We start from the raw sequence: 23,346 nt of genomic DNA on the forward strand, positions 1-23,346 counted from the left end.
TTTTATAATATTGATAAGAACAATTGATTTTATTTACTGCCTTTATAATAATCAAAATAATCTAGATTTGTATCTGAAGGCATCACCACATTACGAATAAACCATTGTAATGATACAAAAGCTGTTATATTTGTTCAATTATATGTATGTTTCTTTGTTACATGTTAAGCTATTATGTTATTGGATATAATATATCAGGATTTAGTATAGTACTATGTATATATTTATACTACTATATATGTAAGCTAAATGAGATCATTAATCATATATTAAAAAATAAATACTTAAGGACAGCTAAAGAAAATTAGTACAAATTTGCATTTATATGAATCAAAGGACACAAGAAAATTATGAATTACAAGATAAAATACAGAAGCTGCGATAAGATTTATTTTTAGATGAAATAACTACTTTTTTTTATACAAGACATTATTAATTAAGAAAATTTAAAAAAAAAGTAAATAACGATTTCACATAACTATAGACATCATTAGGATTAAAAAATACTCATTTTAATCAACAGTTTAAATCACAGAGAGATTAAATGCAGAACAATAGCTATGATTGTTTTTACATTATCATCTCGCACTATCTCGCAGCGGCGATAGTGAAAACAGATACAATGTTATGATCAAAATCCCAAAATATAGTATTAAGGATAAAACTAACAACCATTCATATCATTGTTATTGACGTTATTTGTATATTTATGTTCTCTTCAATGGATTATATTTAGTAATTATAGATTGTGGGGATTGAATAACTATTAATATATGATATGAATACATGTAAATAACATTATTGAATAGTATTTTAATGATATATAATTTTAAAAGAGGGGTTAGAAATGTACTCTTTTTTTCTAAATAAGTGAAAACGAGCTTTCATTTAAGTCTTAAGAAGAGAACGTCTGTTTGAATTAATTATTAATAGGGAAGTATATCTCATTATTCATATATTACGTATTGCATTTAGTATTGCGGGTACTTAAGATAGAAGTGCATGGTAATGGAAAAAAAATGTCTTGAAAAAAGGGGGGGGGAAGAAGACATTAATATGAGATATTTGAGGTAATATGTAAAGATATGAAAATACAGACATCATTTCAATGAAACTTTGTTTTATGATGTCCGGAGATTACTTTTCAGTGCTAAATAAACCTATAATAGTCCCTAATGATACTTTAATGTTTTATAGTTACAGATTAGACAAAAATAATAGTTTAGTGCGGTGAAATATAATTATGTTGGAGTCACTCCCCAGAGGAGGAGTTAAGAGATTAATTAGAACACTTACAAAGAATTAATAACGTTCTTGCTCTTCTTGGAGTTCCAGTTCCAGCAGCCGATACACGGCTCCACGGTGCACATGCTGACCACTTCACTAAACACTCTCACAGCACCAACCTCCGCCAGAGACTACCTGCGCTGAGGCCCTGTAGGGCCGGGTAACCCCCCTCCACGCCCTTCCAACCCCTTCTGGGAATATCCTTCAAGGGAGTACTCGGCGCCGTAGAGCACGCCGAATGGATGCGCTCACAAGATTAGCTAATTGAGACGTCTCGCCTTCCCGTAGCCTACCGAATACCACAACCGACTGAACGATACCCCCTTATCGGAAAATAATCTAATAGAGTCGCCGACAGCTGTGCCGTCGATAACATAACATCTCAATGGCGTCTCCGCGGAATTCGATCAACCGCCGTTCGGCCAATTTAAAAGAATCGTTTCACAATTTCGGGGTCGCAGGGATCAACTCAGCCTTCGATAACAAGCGCGATATTTGGGGAATGCGGATTCTAAATGATTATAAATATGTATCGAAAGGCATTAAGATATCGGACATCTCTTCATATCAGAAGGAAGAGATAATTATTGCAATGTATATACTATTTATGGATGATAACTGCATCTTTCAAACATAAAATAATCTTAATGTACTTATTTTTGATGTTAGAGAAAAAAAAAACATATCTTGAAATATATACATAATTTCCTAATAGGAGAACTGATTCATGAATTGACAGATATTTATGACTAGTGTCATTCTAATTACTACATTAATCACTATATGTTGCCAATTAATTTAGAGTTAAATGACCAACAAAATGGAAAAGCAAAAACCGTTAAACAAATAAATGTTGAACACATTTTCCTGTAGTTTTTTATTGACTCCTTCCACCTCACCGAGGGATGGGTAGGAAAAAATTTGAGTACAGAATCTACTTCAAACTGAAAAATATTTGCTGAAAGAGTTAATTATATATAAAACCCATACTAATAATACCTATGAGGTTAAGAAATTAGAATTTTATAGAAATTATGGAAGAAAATGTTGAGGCCACAGCCTGGTTGACCAAGGCACACCCTTAGTGTCCCTTAATAAGCTGGGTATAGTGTAAGGGTGCAGAGGTAGGAATTACCTGCTAGCAAAAACCTACTTAAAGTTTCTTATACTACTGAAATACATTTACTGAGTATATGATTTAATGTGCACAGGTGTAATATGAGGAATGGGAAAATACAGGCGGTCAGGGAAAGTTGGGAATTTATTGAATTGAGCAAATGGAATGAAAAATGGTGTGGACAGAAAATTATAGTTATCAAGTTTCTGTATCTACAATAGGTAAAGTAAAAGTTCAAATCTAAAAAAATGCGAAAATTTAGAATGTTTTAATATGTTGAGAAATTTGGTCGAAAATTAAAGATATTTCCACAATTAACGAATTCCTGTATGCAGTAAAGTCTCAAGTTCATCTTTGAAATAGACCTTTCATACCAGGATTTTTGTTGTTTCTTGAAATATATATTTCAGCATAGGCACGTTTTTTTTAAATAGATCCATTTATCATAAAAATCGAAATTTTTAATAAAAGTAGGAACATATCATCAAATGATTTAATATAATTTTTAAAAAATGGTGAAAGTAAATTTTGAATAGAGAAAAACTTTATTATTAAAAAAAAGTTGTTCTGCCCAACCGCATGGGTTTGCTAAATACACAGTATACTTAAATCTATTCAGATAATTTTGTAAATTTTATAATATACAGGCATAGTCGAGTTAAGTTTTAATGCATAATAATATATAATTTTTGTTCCTTTGTTTTCTTTCTACACTATATATATTTTTTTAAATTAATATTTCTTTTTTTTACATTTCAGAAAAAATAATAAACACTAAAGAGTGCCTTCTATCCTCAAAATTCATAGATGTTTCAGAAACGTTTATATATTTTTTTTATAATTTGAAAATACTTCAGTACATAAATTCACTGTTTTGAATGTTTATAGAAAAAAAAAGTCCTCTTTCTTTTACTAATTCTTTTAATTTTAATATAAACTTAAATTTAACTATTATTCCTAAGGTCATTACTCATTAAGAATTTAAGGGAAAAAAAGCTTAAATAATTGTTGACATTTTTACAATCAAGAACCTTCATGAGTAGATTAGATTAGATTAGATTAGATTTTTATTCAGATCGATCAACATCTAGGTTATTACACCCTTTTTACTTCATCTATCTTCTTGTCTTTGACATTTGATGGTTGAATGTAGACTATTTCCTTTTTTTACACTGGTCGGTATTGGTGGATTATATTTTAGTATAAATTTGAGTTTCTTTCAGAAATTTTATTATTTTGTCTATGGATTCTGCTGAGTCTTTAAGGGCCAATTCTCTTGTACGTGAAATTTTATTATTTTCGAAGGCTTGACGAAATGATGGGCATTCTTCAATTGTATGCTTTATTGATAATGGGGAATGACAGGTTTGGCATCTAGGCTGGTCCTCTTTTGTGATTAAGAGGAGGTGTGTTAATTTGGAATGTCCTATTCTTACTCTTGCAACAACCACTTCTTATCTTCTGTTTCCCCTTATGGCACTTGTCCACTTTTGTGTATTTTTATTTTACATTTCTCAATTTATTGGTGAGTGGTACGGCAGCCCACATTGAATCCCAACTTTTTCGGATTCTGTTCCTTAAAATGAGTAGTAATAAGAAATTATCTAAAAAAATAGATCAAATATATATTATTTAAAAATTCAATAGATTTTTGGAATATTTATTCCAGATTTTCAGGTTATTTGAAGAATTCAAAGCATAGCAGTGTAAATCTAATGAATATATAATCCAACCAAAAGACTTGAGTTTTGTGAAGATTTTTAATAAGTGTTTTATTAAAACTATAATATCCTTTATTTGTAATTATTTTTGTCCTAACTAAAAATAGTGTATTTCTTTATACTCTATTTTCAGAAATCATTAGATAAATTAGGTATTTATAGAGTACAGAGCAAAATGATAACGGGCTAAAATTAAAAATTTACTCTCATAGCACGTTCTGTTCCCATTTATATATCGTGTCGCCTGCCACAAAGCACTTGTTAGACAATTTAAAATATTCTATGATAAATCAGTCCCACAACAACTGAGATAGGATCAGGGCGTGTTTAAATTTAATCTATACGCTATTGTAGGCTCTTTAACAGATATTCAAGCCAGCATTTGAATTTCCATCTTAATAAAATATGCCGACCCACCCCAGCCTCCAGAAGACTCATAAACCTACTCTCCCATCGTCCACTTCATTTAGTATTCAGGGTAGATTTCTTGGACAAATTCCCCTTTGTACCGTTCGAGGAATATCCAGATTGTCCTATCCTTACCCGTGTTCTTTCAGGAGGTGTGGGTGGAGTTTTTGTCTCTGTATGCCTGATAATTCGACCTGCAAACAGGAAAACACGAGAATTCCACAGGTGTACGGTTACGATAGGATGGTATGACAAAATTTTAAGGTTTAATAAAAACCACCTACACAACGCGAGAGAGGGTTGTTTGTGTTTGTTTAGTGGCGTAAAACATTATTGGTTATTAACATCATTTATACCTTATTTGATTTTTTTTACATTTGTTTGATTTAATTTAATAACATTGAGGTCCTGATGGATGACTTGACTTGTGACAAAGTAAGGAGCATTAAGGATTTTACAAAGAATTTTGGACTGTAAGGATTGGATTCTGGAGGAATTTGATGGTTTATAGATAGAGGAACACTCTACGTTTAAGTAAAAATGGATGTAGGAAATTTTCGGTTGCTCTGGATACATACAATCTAAACCTTTTAACGAGCTTAATGAGTCTGTAATTATAGTTATATTATTGGGAGAAGAGGAGAGGTTTTTCTTAACTCTTAAACATGGTTGAATTGATAACTTCGCAGAGACTAAAATGGGTAAAAGAAAATGTAGTCTTAAGCCCAAGATGTAGGCCGACTTAATTGTTCTTTTAATTTTAAATTGTTATTATTTCTCATTTCTCTAAAACACCTTTTTAATTTATTTAATTACCGTTTTCTTAAAAAATATAACGGAATATAACGCAATTGGTTGGGCGGTAAATCCTCAACCTCTGGAGAGCATTAACCTTACATTCGTTTGTTCATTAACTCACTCGTTTTTTATATCCTTCAATCATTCTTGAGAAATAGGCTTCGGGAAATAATAGGAAAATTACAGTGGGGATATAATGAAAACCTTTTATCGTCAACGGATGAGAAAAAATTTTAAAAGAAAAAAGCTTTAGTTAAAAATTTAGTTTTATCCATAATCTTTTTTAATCGGAGATAAACCGACGATTAATAAAATAGCCTCATCGAAGAGTTGTTTTATTCATATTATTTCATCATTGTTAACTAATTATTTATAATTAATTTAAATATTGCCATTTGAGACATTTAAAAATAAACATTTGTGAAGTAATTAATGTATAAAACTCAATTATATAATTCAATTAATGTTTTGGTTTACTCAACAATCACTGCCAGCTTTTTTTATTTGTTATCTTCAATCAGTAATACTTGAAACAAGTTTGTACTCGGAAATAATGAAAAATACTTGAAATATGCTATAAATATATTTTACAAATATTAATATGGCAGATGTAATAAACTTCACTAAAATTAATAAAAATAAAAAGATTGGTAAAAGATTTAATGTCTTTTATTTTTTATTATTTTATTTCATAAGTTTTCTATTAATTATTCCACTATAAGTTTTATGAATGTGATCATATTTTTCGTAGTAATAATTTTGACTAATTGTTTAAAAATATTGTGAATTAGAATCAGAGTCATAGGTATTAATCAGTAAATGCCTTTCATACATAACAGACAGTTGAGTCAAGGATTATTTTGGATTTAACATAACCGACTCACTTGTGTCGTAGTAAATTAAACTGTTAATTTTATTTCCGTAATAATTCTATACTGAGGTAAAGGTAGATGAGTCTGAACTTTAAGGGGGGGAGATGTATTGTGTCATTGACATTCTGTCACATTTAAAAGCATCAGATACTAATCGTGTGTGTAACCATTCATACGATATTAATAAATAAATAAAAAATAAACTAAAATAAGTAAATAGAAACAATAAAAATAAATAAATAAATTCATAAGAAATGATATAAACGATTTAATTAAATATTGGTTATTATAACAGAGTCTAAATATTATTAGATGTCAAAGACTCTTTGGAAAGGATGCGAAAAAACATAAAAAAATACTGGAAAAATAATTAAATTATAGTGAATTCCGATTATCCGTCCCTAAGTCGAGTCTGAAACATCCCCGGTTAGTCCGGAGCGCATAAAAAAAATAATCGATAATTAGACTCCAATTAAAAATATATTAGATAAAAATTATAATGCAATAGGAAAGTTAATAAATAAATAGGTTGAAAAGTATGAAGTTAAATCCATAGTACCAATTTAAATTAATTTAAATTTAAACGAACGAATTTAAATGTCTTAAGCAAGGGCAAAACGAACTGAATCGAATTTTTAATAGCAGTCAAAAATCAGTTATTTTAATTTTTATGCTGGTTAACCGGGAGAGGTGGTTGAACAGTATGAAAATATAGAAATAGATTTGTGATTGGAGAAGATAGTCGGGGGGTGCGGTCAGCAAAGAACAACATAAATAAACAAAAAATATCACTACTTACATATCTTATGTGTATATATCTTCTCACCTACATAATATTATATTTCATCTTTCACTGTTTTTAATTAGCTACGTTCTAATTCCATGATTATCAATCAATTATTTTTTATAATTCAATTATCATTTTTTTATTATTTATGATTCAATTCAATATTTTGTATGATTCTAAACTTGTTTGTATATTATTTCTTTTAAATTTTATGTTTCTCTAAATGTTGCTGTTATCTCTTTTATTCTATAGCCTTGATGAAGATCTGAAACTCAGGTCAAAACGTCGGCTTAAATAAATATTTTTTGTTTATGTTGTTCTTTGCTGACCGCACCTCCCCCCCCCCCCGTCCATCTTCTCCAATCAGTTATCTACGGTCAACTATCTACACCTCAGAAATAGATTTATGATAAGATAATTCATATTAAAAACAAGTTTAGGACTAGGCATGATTCCTAAACCAGCAACTAGTTTGAAAACATAACACAGATCTAATATTAAAATAAAAATTTCTAAATAATAAACATACCGGTGAGGAAGGTAGAATACGCTATTAGCTACCGGTTTGCCTCCCATCATAGTTTTCGGCAATGACTTCCCAGTTTTCCTACACCAAACATTTCCCTATTTCATATTTTTTTCCACTACAACACACAAACGACGCTAAACCTCTCGAGACGAGTATATCACATGGACTGAAGAAGTGATGTAAAGTCTCTTGAAATATAATCACGAGATAGGTTTCGAAGAATGAGAGGTGTGATTGATTCATGGATTGTTTCCCTCTTATCAACTCGGCGGTATCATTGGCAATTTCTACCGATTGACAGTTGCGCAGAAATTTATGAGTCACTTGACGATAGTCAAACATTCATCCGTAAACATGAAAGCATACATACCATTATTATTAGAATTAAAGTTTTACGACACCGTTAAGAAAAAATATCTAATTAATTTGTCACAGGCCGTTTATTTCAGTAGCTATTATTCATAACTCAACGTACCAAGCAGATGTGGGCTTGATCACTTCGAGGGGTGCCATTCGAAAAATGCACTGCGGGAGTCTGTAACCCCACAACGAACAGTGCGAGTTCATGAACCATTGGAATAATATTCTAAGCTAATGAATGATTCAGTTTAGAAAAAGAAATGTGCAGAAAATTTCATAAATTGTAAGTGCAACGTGGACAGTGAAACAATCTAATGAATTTACTTCGAGTATAGCTTTAACTTTTAAAATTTATTTCCTTCCCTTATTTCTACAATAATCCGTAAATTATTTATATTATGAGTAACCTAAAAGACATAATTTATGGAATATCACCTTTTTAGTAGTGATACTCTTTGTAAACCCACAATAGTAATATAAATAAAAGATTTACAACACATAAAAACCAGGATGTTAATACGCGATTCGAATAGCAGTTTTGAATACATGCTAGATTTTTTTTTATTTCTTTACTTCTTTTTAATTGTGTATTAGAAAGTTCATTCAATAAACGAGGAGTTCTCTATCAGAAATCTGTATATCAACTTCAGAAAAATTGTAATTGAAAATTATTATGAGAGCATACTGAGTAGACAAGTTGAATTGTATTGAAAATACTGATTTGTAATTCCTATTTGACTTGAGGGGGAGTTTACATTTTTGAATAAACCAAACAAGTTGTTTGGGTAGAATTTTAATTTGTCCAAATAAAAAAGTTTTACTTTTCAGAATATATATTAACTTTGGATACAAAAACTTATCAAATAATTTTAACTTATTTTTTAATATATATCAGTGTACATATCAGGACTTTACATAAATATGTAAACTTAAACCAGTAAAAGCCATTAATATTCTTGATTCGAGTAGTCGATACGGAGGTAATGCTCCTCGTTGAATGTGGTCAGCACCCAGAAACATACACCTGATTTATCTCTCTATCCACTGAAGGTGGAAGTACCCAACTTAGAGCACGGCTTAATTCAATGTTGATACAACTAGGAAGTTCGTTATCTTACATATCGAAGTAAGCTTAGATAAAAGAATGCATGTTATAAAATATATAATTTATAAAGAAAATAATATTAAATTTTTGAAATCGATCATTATAATCATACTTGAGCTTAAGTATCAGCAGTATTATAATTCGATGAGGTTATTTAGTGAATATCAGACCTGTAGTGACCTCCGTACTCCCCACTGTGCGGCGATAACTGGTTCGATCCTCCAAGTCTCTGATAAGTCACAAAAACGACTTTATTTCCATTATACGAAAATATATTAAGCTTACAACACCTATACAACCATCATTGGCGATAAAGCTGGAGACTACCAAATCTCCGGACTGCAACAGAAGCCGGACAGGAATCCCGTTGTCGGCTAGGAATGCGGCTGAACCTATCTCCATAGGACGGTTAAATTAGCCGGCGATCGTGAGGAAATTATTAGCGTGTAAAATGTTTCCGTGGCTTAGATAGCTAACCTACAATCCCTGGCTAAGTAAATTTTTCACTCGGCGGTAGAGGCATTGTTTAAGGGCTGCATGGCATTGTTAACTGAACATTGAGGGGATGTCGCCAACTTACTTAAGGAAGGCGTCGCAGATCTTTGGTATGTCGGTACTTCGTCCTTTCTTCGAAATAGAAATTCAAATATATATATATATATATTTTTTTTTTTTTACTAACGCATATTTGGGGCGCAGTTTTCATTTTTTTTTTTCGTAGCAAAAGACGATGAATCAAAATATTCAAATAAACAAATAAATGGAAATAAAAATTAAACCTATGATTTTCAATTAATAATTTCCATGAGAAATACATTAAATTGTAATTAAATACTGTGACAATGTATTATAATAATTTATTCTAAAATTGCTAAATGCAGGTGAATACAATGCTACGACACCCAAAGCTCTACTCCCAATATGCGTTAATAAAAAAAAAAATAATAGGAGGCTGAATAATAATAATAAATAAAATTAAAAATATCCTACAACAAATAAAAATAATGTAAAAAATAAATCCAAAATATATATTTCTTCCTTAGGGCATTGCTTGAATTAATTATAAAATTTCCATCACAATAAATTTTTTTAAAAATCATGACCAAATTAACTAACTTTACAGGAAGGAATATTCGCTGAAATTTAGAATATAATTTTTTGAAAAATTACTCTCTAAATACCATTTATTACTAATTTTGGGTACAAAAACCTTAAAAATGTTTTACCACAATTTTCACAGTTTGAATCAGGCTATCAAATTTCGTAACTTTCGAGTTTTCTAATTACTGGGAGGGATGACACACCCCTCTATCTCCTCCATGAGGAAGTTCCTATAAAGGGATCTTGGATATAAAAAAAACTTACATAAATATAATTAATCATAAAATTATAATTTTATTAATTTTTTTTTTAACACGACTAATCATCCGAAAAAATAATAAAAGAGTATAAATAAATAGGACGATTCAGTTCTCATATTGTTTTTTGTTTTTTTAATTTCCTTATTCAATGTAATTTTAAATTATCCTTAACTTTTGTTATTTTCTACTCCTTTCCTTCCTACTTCCGGCAATAAAAATCCCCATAAAACTACTGACCGTACAATCATCATTACACGAAGAAAAATAAAAGGAAAGAAAATGTTTAATTATAAACATCACCTTTACAGAGGTCAATATCATTTCACAAATACTAGGTTTTTCCCTTTATCCTTCTCTAGTTGTGTACCCTATTTATTGTACCTGTCAGTCCCAAAGTGCGTTGACCTCTTTACAATTTCTACTCCAATAGAAAGTTCAATGGTTTTGTGTATATCAATTTTTTCTTTATTTTTGAATATTCTAATTGAAATTCTAAAAACAATATTTATTTAGTATTGAATATTTATTTATTTTATTCATTTAAAAAATTACATCCAATATGGGCCGACTAGATGACATCTATCAGTCGGTGCTAATATAACACATCAACATAAGTGAAATGTAAATATTTCAGTTTGGATTATTAGGGTGTTATGGAAGCTACACAAGTTTTAAGCCCAGGTAAGCACAATAATAATTGATCTCACATGATACAACTAATAATTTAATTAACAACTACTAAAATGAAAATAAAGTAAAAAATAAAAATAAAATAATAATTATTTAAATATTTAATTAAATAAAAAATAAAAATAACTGAAATGATTTTGAGGTGAATAATAAAGCTACAAATTTGCAATTAGTGAATTAATATAATAATGAGAATAAAACAAGATGATACATTACATGATAAAAATAAGGATCCAATAATATCTATTAAAAAAGCACATAAAATCATTGCTAATTCTAATTGTAACTTAAAAAATAAATTATATGGAGTTAAGAAAAGATATAGGCAGGAAAAAATGGTCATTTGGTGAATCAAAAAAAAAAAAAATCAGTTATTTGGAATCAGAAGTGAGAAAGTACCGAGTTAAATATTTCATTTTTAAAAGCACATTGCCTCTTTTCAAATTATAGTGTTTCTTTGGTCTTAATTTTAATTTTTTATTTATTATTATTATTACCTCATTTTATTTATTTATTTTTAATTTTATTTAAGTGTGCGTTTGTATGTGGGCTTGTGTATCTTTATAATTATAATAGCCCATAGGCGTTAATGATCAAAAGGTTTTGCGCCTTTAAACATGAATAAACAAACAAGTAGAAAAATAATCTATATTACTTTTAATTTTGTAGTCATGAAAAAAAAAAATCGCGGAAACTTCAAAGAAACTTTCCCGAACTGCTGAAAAGTTCATTACAAAATGAATTACGATAGACCCTAGGACAAGCACAGGACACGTGGACCCCACGTGGAACACCTCTGTACCGTTCCACAGACAATGAGTAACGGGCACCCTAGACACCCGGGCGCCGAATAGGGAATAGTTTGCACCTCAAACCTGCCTCAATTTTGATAGACTGAAGATCATTTCATATTAGAATTAGAGCTTAATAGCCGTTAAATGGAGAGTAAAAAATTTACAAATTAAAAATGTAATTACATTCGTTTGTAATTAGTAATTGGAATTAATTTGGTTCCCCCAGTAATAATGGACAACCACAGTTACATTGGTTTATCAAGTAGTGAAAAGTAATTTAATTTTTGCAAATCTAAATTAAGTTATTTCAATTGTAATTTAAAGTATTTTTAGTATAGATACCAAAACATATTTAGCCTGCATCCTCCCTCGGAAACATCGTTAATCTTCCTTCGCGAGCTAATTTTTTTTTTTTATTACACCCATCATTCTTTCTTTTAGTAAGCTTTAACGATGCTTATTCCATTTCATTCCACTGCAATCTGGTCAAATTAATAAGGGAATTTCTGTGATAGCTCAATTTCCATTTACAAACACATAGAAATTTATGAGGATCGGACGCTTAGATAAATTAATAAAGGACATTATAATGAAAAAATTATTATTTCATAATATTAATTTCTGTAATAAATTCATTCTTCTAGATGTATAACATACATGACTCAAAAGCTGAATGTTCTTTAAAATGAGTTAACTATAGGTGTGTTAGCATGTTTAAACAAAGCTTGTACTCAACCTTTCACGACTTAAGCTGTGATATTGTTAACATAAGCCATTTCTATTGGCAACAAGCAGTATGAAAAATGAGTTATATTGCATCATAGCACAATATTGTGTATTGATAACCTCTGATATTAAGGAATATTAGTTATGACTTTCTCGGTTCTTATTAATCTTTCACACCATACGTCCATTCGTCGTCACCCTCTCACACGCTTTCCACCTCTAAATATTTTCTACTTTTTATTTTTTACCCACTCGTAATGTTTCTTCTTAAAAACACTTGTCATTATTGTAACGTATTTTTTTCGGAGTTGGCCGTTATCGGGGCAGAAACCACTTGGCGGTTAAATTTCAAGCTAACAGGTTCGTTTTATTCTCTTTTTTTTCCCTAACTTTATTCCCCCCCCCTTATTTTCTCAATTTTCCTTACCCACGTTATTAGTTATGTTCACCATATATCATTATTGTTGTTTTCAAAAATTTTTTTTTTCTATTCATTTCTTTTGTTAAGCTTTACTTATATTTTGCCTCTTTATCTATTATTATGGTTACATATATACTCTTTCCATAATTTAATTTTTAAATTATTAATAACTAATATATTCATATTTCTTGGCATTATATTACACTTTTATTTAATTTCCTTAATTATGTTATTTTACCTTCTTATTCAATTACCTATGTATAGATTTCATTTCCCACTTCTCTCATCACTTTATTTTATTAATTCCATTCCATTCTTTAAAATTATTTACTTTATGTTATTCTGTTTATATTTTATTTTTTATGTTCATTGGTTGTTATCTTGTTCTGCTTTTAGCCCTGATGAAGGCTAGAAATTCAAGTCGAAACGTTGGCACGATTAAATAAGTTACATCAACTTATTTGTGTTTTATTTTGATCGCACCCCCAACCATCTTCTCCTCGTAGTCATCCACGGTCAACTATCTCTCATTATTACTTTCAGACCATAGATACTGCTTAAATTCTGAAAACTAATTTACTATACATACATCTAGTGACGCCTCTCCAAACCCAAATCTACTAAATCAGTCTTAACGCAATCCTCCCATCTACGTTTCGGCCAACCTCTTGGACGTTTAACTGTTGGTTTAGTGTTTAACATTTTAGGGATACGTTTATCACAACGTCCACAACCTTACACGCCCATCTTGTTTGCCACACTGCTATAACTTAAAATATATTTACAGTTCCCTCAGTTCAGTATTGTGTAGCCTTCTACATTTTCCTCATATTTTTTTTTGGTCCAAATATTTTACGTAATACTATATTTTCAAAACATTCCATGAGCCGTTCTTCCCTTAGTGTAAGAGGCCAAGTTTTGAATCCATAAGGAACAGTGGGAAGGATAATAGTTATTCAAATTTTGGACAGAAGGTGCAAGGGGCTAAGACATTTCGAGATTGAAAAATAATAAGCATTTCCCGCCTATATCCTACTTTATCTATATCACCGAAATTGCTTCCGGCGAAATCGGCATCCATATATTTTGTTTGTTGTACTTATATCGAGAATATTTTTTAAGTGTTTAAATTAGTAACGATGTCTAAGATTTACATGTGAAAAAGGAATGGAAACGTCTAGAAATGGGAAGTAAGTTAGGTAACAAGAGGTCATATAATGTTTGGCAAAGTATAAAAATTGTCAAGTTGATTGAATTATGATCAGAAGATTTTCCGCAATACTTCAGTTTGACGATGGGATCTTTTTTCTCAGAGGTGTCGGTGAACTATATACTTTGCACCAGTGATTCCCTTGACCAGCACTACGGCAGACAGTGAGGATCCGCAGAACTTTCCTGAACTGCGGGGAAACAGAAGATGAAAAAAGCACAACGGAACTCATAGAGCCATGACAGACCGCTAGCCAGCGAATTTCTATAGCCGTTCGGGGAGGAGAGCCACTGTCTGTTTTTTTTTTTCAACACTCGACTGCAGCTATCTAAAACAGTTTTCCCTGCATTATTGGATAACCGGACACCATACGCTCTTATTGAAATCTTAGTTTTTTTTTTTTGTTATTTTAAAGAAACTATTTGAAATGCAAAATAGGGCGTTCTATGCTCTTTTAGAAGTGATTCTTCTCAAGCAACATTAAAAAGTCTGGCCCTATTTCGATTGGCTTTATCATCTATAGTTTTAGAGGAAGTATGCATCCCTTTCCAAATTTTGTCATAGCAATATATACCCATTTGGATAATTACCTAATTTTCGAAAATTTCTTGTGCATCGGATTAAATTATTTGATGGTCTACTGAAAACACTTTTTGTTCACGCCACAGTGAAAGGCGTTCGTTTTTGTTTTTATGCGTTTTGAGCAAAAAAATAATCGCTGTTACATAAGCTTATTAGTAATTTGTATTTATAATTTCTTCGGTCCAACTAGTAATTGTAATGTCAAGCCACCATTACAATTACGACTCATAATAGTTGTAATTAACAAAACAATGTCTAGCAAGTCTTGCAAATTCAAATTAAGGTAAAAGGTAGTTGCAATTGTAATTTTAACTGACATTACTTTTTATCACACCGTTTTCGACCTTGGCCAATAGGATATTTTGATGGTTAGGATTGATTGGTTTACTGATAGGCTACGTAAATCACCGTATTTGCGCTACGAATACACTCTACGTCCATGCAAAAATGAAGCCAAAACGTGGGGAGTTAGCCACGCCCCTGCAGCTCAAGTTTACCTTGAGGTTAATAGGAACGACTGCTATTGGAATCTAAACTGAAACAGAAGGCAGCCGATTAATGGCTCCAACTCGTCTGGCATTCCCCGTTATTTCATTGCCAGCTCGCCTTTTTGGCTTCACTTTTCTTAGCAACTTACCCACTCCATTATACTCCTTCCTTCAAGACAAATATTCCATCATTTGGTTAGCCATTATTGATACGAATCTTTCAAGTTTTTACTTTTTTACTTCGAAAAAAGTTACTTGTTTTTTATTATTATTTTTTGTGGCTACTAGTTTCCCTGCTAACAAAATAGTATTAGGTGTGTAGTTATTTAGTCCATACTCGATAGTTTGCATAATTCAAGACTTTTGGTCGAACAAACCGAATTCTTATTGTGTAGAGTATCTATAATTATTCCAAGCAAAACATTACATGGTTTCGTACTCAATGAAGTCAGAACTTTTAGTTGATATGAAATTATTTAACACCTGACATAAGCATATCCTAGAATTTAGTGCTAAACCTTACTTTACCGACTTTCAGTTCCATATACTTTTCTCATATTGAATTTCTACAATTCTATGCCAAACCCCGAAAATCAGCAAGTTAACTATCATTGAAGAATGATCAGACTTGTTTCGAAGATATTTGACTATAAGAATCGCAAAATAAGTAATGTAAATATAAAAAAATCAGTTAAATGATTATTTTGGAGGCTGCTTCAAGATTAGTTTTGCGATTTAAACAAGAATTTTCAATTACAACTTTTTTTAATGAAATTTCAATTTTTAAATCCCTATTTTTGGTATTGTTTAAATCAATATTGAAATATCTTCGACATCGAACCAATCAAATTTTCATTACGCCAATTATAATAGAAAGGCACCCCAATGATTAATATTTTTTATAAATATAAAAACAAAAATGGGTTGTAAAAATATTTCCAGAGCCACAAATCACATGAATTAATATTTTAGTTCTTAAGAATCCGAAGATAGCTAAGAGAATATATTACTTCTGATCATTTAATATTTTCTATTAATATACATTAGAAAAAAAAAGGAGATATCTGCCTTAATATTTGATTTAGGAGACATTAACAGCTTCGTTGAAGTTTTTAAAATCTATCCAGAATTTTAATTTGATTTAGTGTAAACATGAGAAGTAGTCACATGGTCGGAAACTTCCAACACTATTTCCTAATGTTGATCAATAAACCTAATTTATAGGACCTAATTTCCTTATCTAGCCCCGGCCTCCGTGGAACTGGTTGGTCAGTAGGTTCAGCCATAAGTTACTTCTTGTGTAACTGTCACCTTACATAACCGGTTACGCAATCGCTACAGGTTACAGGTATTATTAAATCCGACTGAGACAAAAAAAAGGAAAAAAGGTCGAAAATGAGACTTACCTGAAGGTGGCAACGACGTTGGTAGTAGGCCATCCTATGAGGAAGGAAGTGTCCCTCGACTTGAGGACTTCGCAGACCTCTTCCATCCCGTTCTGGGACAGCCAGATCTCCGACACTCGAACCTTCTCCTTCAGCTTGAAGTTGCCTCCGGAGCGAGCCTTGGCGATCAGGAGGAGGTCGTTGAAGAGGAATAGGTGCCTGTCCTGGCTTTGCACCCCCTAAAATACAAATAAATGACATGAATTAAAAGTTTACTAAATTTTAATGTTATGATTAAACGTACGTGGTATATAATGGTCATATAAGATGGACAGTTAAAATCTCGGTAACCCGAACTTCGGTATTCCGAACACTCTAGTAATTCCAACTGGCGTAAAGAAAAAAGTTAGTTTTTTCTTAAAAAGTCAGTAATAAGTAATTGGAGAAGATGGTCGGGGGTGCAGTCAGCAAAAAATCATAAATTAACAAAAAAATATTTATTTATGCCGAAGTTCAATTAGTCTCCAATTAGTAATCTACGGTCAACTATCTACACCTCAGCAGTAAATAACATTTATTTTTGTAAAGTGCTCATGTGTAAAGGAAATTTTTAACTTCATAATTTATAGGCAAGTTATTGTAATCACTGTCAAAATCGAAAGTGAAAATCTTTAATTTCGATTTCGGGTAATCTAATTCCAATGAAAGTGTTGATAATATATTTTGTTGAAATTAGAACTACATAATATCTATTTATATAAATCGTTTGGTTTTGGAAAACTATTTTAATATAATACAAATTTTGTAGGTAAACTCTTTTATTTTATTTATTTATTTATTTTTTTATTCACGTTTTAAATAAATCCTTACAGAGTATGTTTTCAATTTATACTTTCTTCACTAATAAATGAACAATTTGATAATTAAAAAAAAAATTAAATCACTTAGTATTACTGGGGATGTAAAAGAAAACCTTTTTTTTTTTAATTTTTAAAACTCCAAACTGTCTAATTTACAATATAATATGTAAAAAAAATTAAATTAATAAAAATTCATAAATTCATGATGTCGTTTTTTTTACACCATTTTTCCTAAACATTTCTATAATCCGAACACCACAGTGCAGCAATTAGTTCAGATTAACGAGATTACACTATATACTTAATTTTCATATAAAATCATTATTCTAGTTTTTTAATACATTCAAATAAAGTTATTTATAAATCTGAGAAATCACATATTTTTGTCTTTTCTTAGATATTAGGCAAAGGAAACTTGATTATGTACACATGCGTCGGGAAGCAAAAGCCTAAAAAAAAGTAACCAGGTTTACCCGTTTTCGACATAATAACGGCAGAAAAAAAAAACAGAATCCGTAAATCAGACCTAATTATATAATACACTCCGTTTGTTTTCTGGTGCATTTTCAGACATTACTGACCACAGATTTTTGGAAAATTTGAATTATGTTTGATTCTATCATCATGTGATGGTGACAAAATTATGAAAGTCGAGCAAAACAGATGACGATATACCCTTCCCAAGTTGGACGAGGAGGAAGAGACAATCGTAGAAATGTTATAGCAAGCAAGTTACATAGGTGCTTTCGCTGACAGATACCTGTTACACGAGAGCAACTACAATGATAGTGAAAGCAGGCTGCCCCGTGAATACGGAATTGTAATAGGTTATCCAGTTTCATTATTCACACGGGAAGGAACCGGGTATATGATATGGCCCAGGCCATGCGATACGGACAAAACATGGGCACTGCTAGTCTGCGGTGGTTTCCTAAAACACCGCACGGATCCTAGGGTGGGAAACTGATTCATGTTCCATGATATATGACCAGTAGAGTGATGAAAGTGGGATACGTCAACAAATAAAAAAAAATCCAATTTCATAAGCAACAAAACTATTAAGTGGAATGAAAAAAATGTAGATTTGATCTATTATAAAGGTTTCGCTATACAAGGCCACGGACCTTATACCGACGGTCTCACATAAACCATTCCTCCGCGCAGCATGAAATACGCCTTGGTATTATGCGTTTGATTTAAATATCTCTAGATTGCCTCCTGCTTATTAGGAATGCACAAATGCACTGGCTCAGCGTATTTATGCACGGGGAACATAGGGCGCATACGGAAACTGCAAGGAGCGACATTAGAGGCCGCAATGGTTGGCTCCATCTGTTCCGCCGACAAGGGAATAAATTCCGCCCTGTCATGGATTGTATAATTTTATGATCGGGCGTGTTTTGTTTATGGTATTTTTGTCTTATGCTGGTAGGAAGTCCTTTTAGAAATTTCCTAATGAGGTATGCCTCATGGAGATGTGCAACTCACAGAAGAATCTGTAACTTGAACGGATGGTAAACTCAAACTAAAGTCTTTCAGCAAGGAAGGGGGGGGGGTATGTATTGTTGTGATTAAAAAAAAAAATAGTTACAGGGTTTTGTTGGAAAATTTTTTGTTTTCGCATGTAAAAGTTAAATTTTCAACATAAAAACCTTGAAACTTCTAAAAATATAGGTTGGTTGTTTTTGGTCCAAGCCTCAGATAAAATTATTGGTATTAATAGAATAATTTTAAAAGATTCCAAATAAAGTTTCAATTGCGATAACTAATAAATAATTACACAACAAGCTTAACCCACGTTGACGGTGATAGTGACAGCGGTTAATATCGTGTAAACTATGACATTTGCTGTCGTGCTATCATGATCTGCATGGTAGTATAATCAACTATTACCTAACGTAGAAGCCTTGATAGCGACCTATCGTACCTTTGAATCCAATAAAACCAACCTTTTGTAAAACTTACACTTTGTATTTTTCTTATTAGTAATTTATGTATGTGGTAAAAATTGTTATTTATTATTTTTAAGCATCAGCTTATATCACTCATTCATTGAGTTAGAAGTTATAATAAAATAAAAGCATTAGTGTAACCTTGGTAATAAGAACTTGGGTACTCCGAACACTACAGTAATCGGAACTGACGTAAAAAAAAGTAGCTTTTATGTTAACAGCAGGCAATCATTTTTGTTTTAAAATAAAACTGCATATGTGTAAAAGACATTTTTAACTTTCCTACCTAGAGTTAAGTTATTCTAATTACCCTGCAAATTTTTACAGTTTCGATAATGGGTAATTTAATTCTTATAAAAGTATTAATAATATATTTTGTTGGAATTAGAAATACATAATATCTAATTTAATTAGTAGTAGAAATATGTAGAATACAAATTTTTCTAGGTGAAATAATTTTTTTTTCTTATCACGTTTTAAGTAAATCTGTACAAAGATTTTTTTAAAACTTTTAAATGAAAAATCTTATAGTTTTAATAAATTAATCCGTTTTTAGCATTACCAGAGATGTCAAAAAAAAATAATTTTTTAAAACTTCAAACAGTCACATTTCCAATAAAATATATATAAAAAAAATTGTTAATAAAAATATTTATAAATTCATATTCTTGAATTTTTTTACACCATTTTTACTAATAATTTCTCTAATCTGCAATTTTAAATAATCCAAACACTCCCCTACAACAACTAGTTGCGATTACGAAGATGAAGTATTAAGCATAAAAGTATTAAGATATAGTGTAATCTTAATACTTTATGCTGTAATTACTATTATAGTTATTATTATGTTTACCTTATTTAGGTAAAAATAAAAAAATACCTGACGAAAGCCTACGGAGTAGAAAGAGAAATAATTTTTTTAAAAGATATAATTTTAGTTACTATAATATATCTTCTCTGATTCTATGAAAAAAGAAAATTATACGTTATTCCACGTACTTAATTTTTACTTTTAATTTTTTCAAGCTGTTAAGAATTAACTAAGACTGGAGAACAAATTAAGATCCACTTTGCGCAATTAGAAAGTGGATCGAGTTGAAGCTCATAATTTATTAAGTCCCCTCTTAAAGAAAGTAAGAGGAGCCGACTTTCATAAAATACAACTTCCAGAACAGGTGTTTTCATATAATTCCAAAATTAAATAAGACGAGTTTTCACCACGGCCGTATTTTTGCAACAAGATCTCGGGATCAGCGAAGACCGTGTTCAACAGCCAGAGTGTTCATCAACAATAGAAATGTTATAAAAAGGTAAAAAAATAAAACAAGGAAAATGAAATAAAGACATAATAAGAAATAGAAACTGGAAACCGAGAGTGTCCTTAGAGTATTACTTTCACCCTTCACAGCGCAGCAGTAACAATGCGTCGTCAAGAAAGAAAACAATATTTTTGTAAGCTTTTCACTCTTTCTCAGATTTTAATTCTTTTATCTATTAATTTTATAGCATATCTAACTAGAAAATAAAATGGAAAAGAAAAAATCACTCTCACTATATACGACTAATTAAAGCGCTAATAGTTTCTATCCAATCAACTAATTGTTATAGGCGTTAATAATAGGTTTTCACACAAAACTTTCTTGTAGAAACCATATTATTCCTCTCATTCAACACAACAATCATATAATAATATTTTTAGTTTTTGAAAAATTTCTGAACAGTAAGATACAAATCATACCCTAATTATTTTAATCCAATACTTAAAATAACAGTACAAACTGCTTGCCCAGGAAAAAGCTGCTTGAAAGCGATATCGAATAATAAATAAACTAGATTTATTTTTTTTACCCAATACTAGATCGGCCTGGTGGACCTTACATGTTTAATACAACAGTTTGTTTTGTTTAACAATTGATTTTTTTTAAGCAAAAGACTATCTATAAGTACTTACAACGCTATAAATATGAAACAATTAAATAATAACGATGAATTATAGACAAAATATATAGATAAAAATAATAATTCTTATCAAGTTAGAAAAAGGAAAGTTAATAGTAAAAACAATGACATTTATTGACTTAATAAAATAAATAATTGATTTATAATGAGGGACAAAAAATATTTAATTTGAGAAAAAATAAGTACTATAGTAGTTATGTCAATAATAAATTAGAATCCTGCAAGAGCCTGGGCTTCGGTCTTCGAGATGAGGTTGGATTTCTCAAAATTTAACTTTGACTGTTGGTAACTGGGAGTAGAATTTATGAACCGTGTTTTGATGAATTAAATAGATTCAAATTGAAAAAAAAAAGCTGGATGACTTATGAAGTGGATTGTAGGAAAATAATCTAGGTGGGATTCAATGAAGGTACTAAATAGGAAAACCAAATATTTAATGTTAAACTAGCTGAATATTACAAGTATATTTAATATATGCGGTTAAAAAACAATTTAATGCTAACTAATTTGGCCAATATTAAATAGTTTTTTTTTCCTATTTTGTACTTTTATCGAACACACCTGGACTAACTTCCTACTAAATAGATTCAAGTAGTTAGTGGTGAATTATATGGCCTTATGTATCATTGCAATGTATATCCTGAAAGTCAGAAAATTTTAATTCTATAAATAATTAAAGTTTATATATTGCATTGTTTTTAAATATTGCTAGACATAAAATCATTGGTTATAAGTAAAATACAATAAGTCAAAAATTGAAGTTCTGAGAAATTTGATAATTCTCTTTTTTTAATGTTAAGGAAATATCCACTTTACAAATAATAATAAATTCTTTGGAGTTCTGGACTGGAAAGACCAAATAATTCATAACTAGGAAAACTTGAAAAATGTGTTTTGTTTTTTTTTGTGAATGAGCCGCCGAATAAATCGATGTTTGAATGCTCACAAGTAATGATAAAGTGTAAATTTCAAATTTTTGAATCTACTTCTGTCAACCTAATATTTTTACCTATAGTGGGCCGACCAAACCCAAATCCATACCTAGATCAGCAGCATGCAATCTTCTTACTTACGTTTCGGTCTATACGGTCTCAACACTTAACTTAGGGATTCGTTCGCTGAAAACCTCGACGATTTATTCCTTAATAATAAGTTAATTTAGTTATTACTGTTACTTTATAATAATATGTGAAAAGAATTAGGTCTCGAATAATTTAACCGACCTCAACTAATATAATTAAGTCGTCGGCAAAGTGTTTTTACAAAACTTTCTTTACAAAATCTCGACGACGTTAAGAACAGCAATACAGACCCGACAGTGCAAAGACACAATAGGAGTAGTGTGACCCTTTGTAAACTGGCGCCCGCACGATAAGGGTTTTCCAACCTATTAAATAAAAAAATGTAATAGATGCCATTATCTATTGACGGGAAGGGGGTGAATCTAAAATTACACTGGACCAGGTGCGGGGGGGCCGTGTGAACCCGGTCGTCACCCCGCTACCTCACTACTACTAATCACGTTTTTAATATCAATCGTCGACAAGTCTGAACAAATATTTGCTCGAGTGAGATATGGAGAAATTTGAGTTCTAATAAAGATAGTGTCCGGTTCATACTACAATGCAAACCTCATGTCCTCAATGAACTAAATACATCGGGCCAATGCATTAAAAATTTATACACAATTTTCTATCTTTAACCAAAAAAGTCGTACATTTTATTGTACAGTTTAAAAAAATATATATATAATTATTTATAATCTTTAAATTTCTTTCTTGAGACTGGCAATTATTTACTAAATAATTCAACAACACTATCCAAATTATAGTCTCAAAACATTTATTTCATTCACATGTCCAACGTTTCGGCCAATTCGGCCATCTTCAGGGACAATCTTAATTTACTTAGAGACATATATTTAACCCTTTTAA

The 23,346-nt window shown here is 30.7% G+C and overlaps 1 protein-coding gene across 3 annotated transcripts in view; it reads right to left on the reverse strand.

Annotated features, from left to right (window-relative positions):
• LOC106685449 (rho GTPase-activating protein 20) overlaps window positions 1–23,346 on the reverse strand; it is a 158,830-nt gene that overhangs the window by 10,907 nt on the left and 124,577 nt on the right. For all 3 annotated transcript variants that reach the window (XM_014428122.2, XM_014428123.3, XM_067049811.1), the window contains exon 5: window positions 16,663–16,880. In XM_014428122.2, the coding sequence (XP_014283608.1) occupies window positions 16,663–16,880 (218 nt within the window). The remainder of the gene's footprint in view (window positions 1–16,662; window positions 16,881–23,346) is intronic.

Source organism: Halyomorpha halys, unplaced genomic scaffold (assembly GCF_000696795.3).
Source record: "Halyomorpha halys isolate HHAL.00 unplaced genomic scaffold, Hhal_1.1 Scaffold694.1, whole genome shotgun sequence".
NCBI lineage: Eukaryota > Metazoa > Arthropoda > Insecta > Hemiptera > Pentatomidae > Halyomorpha > Halyomorpha halys.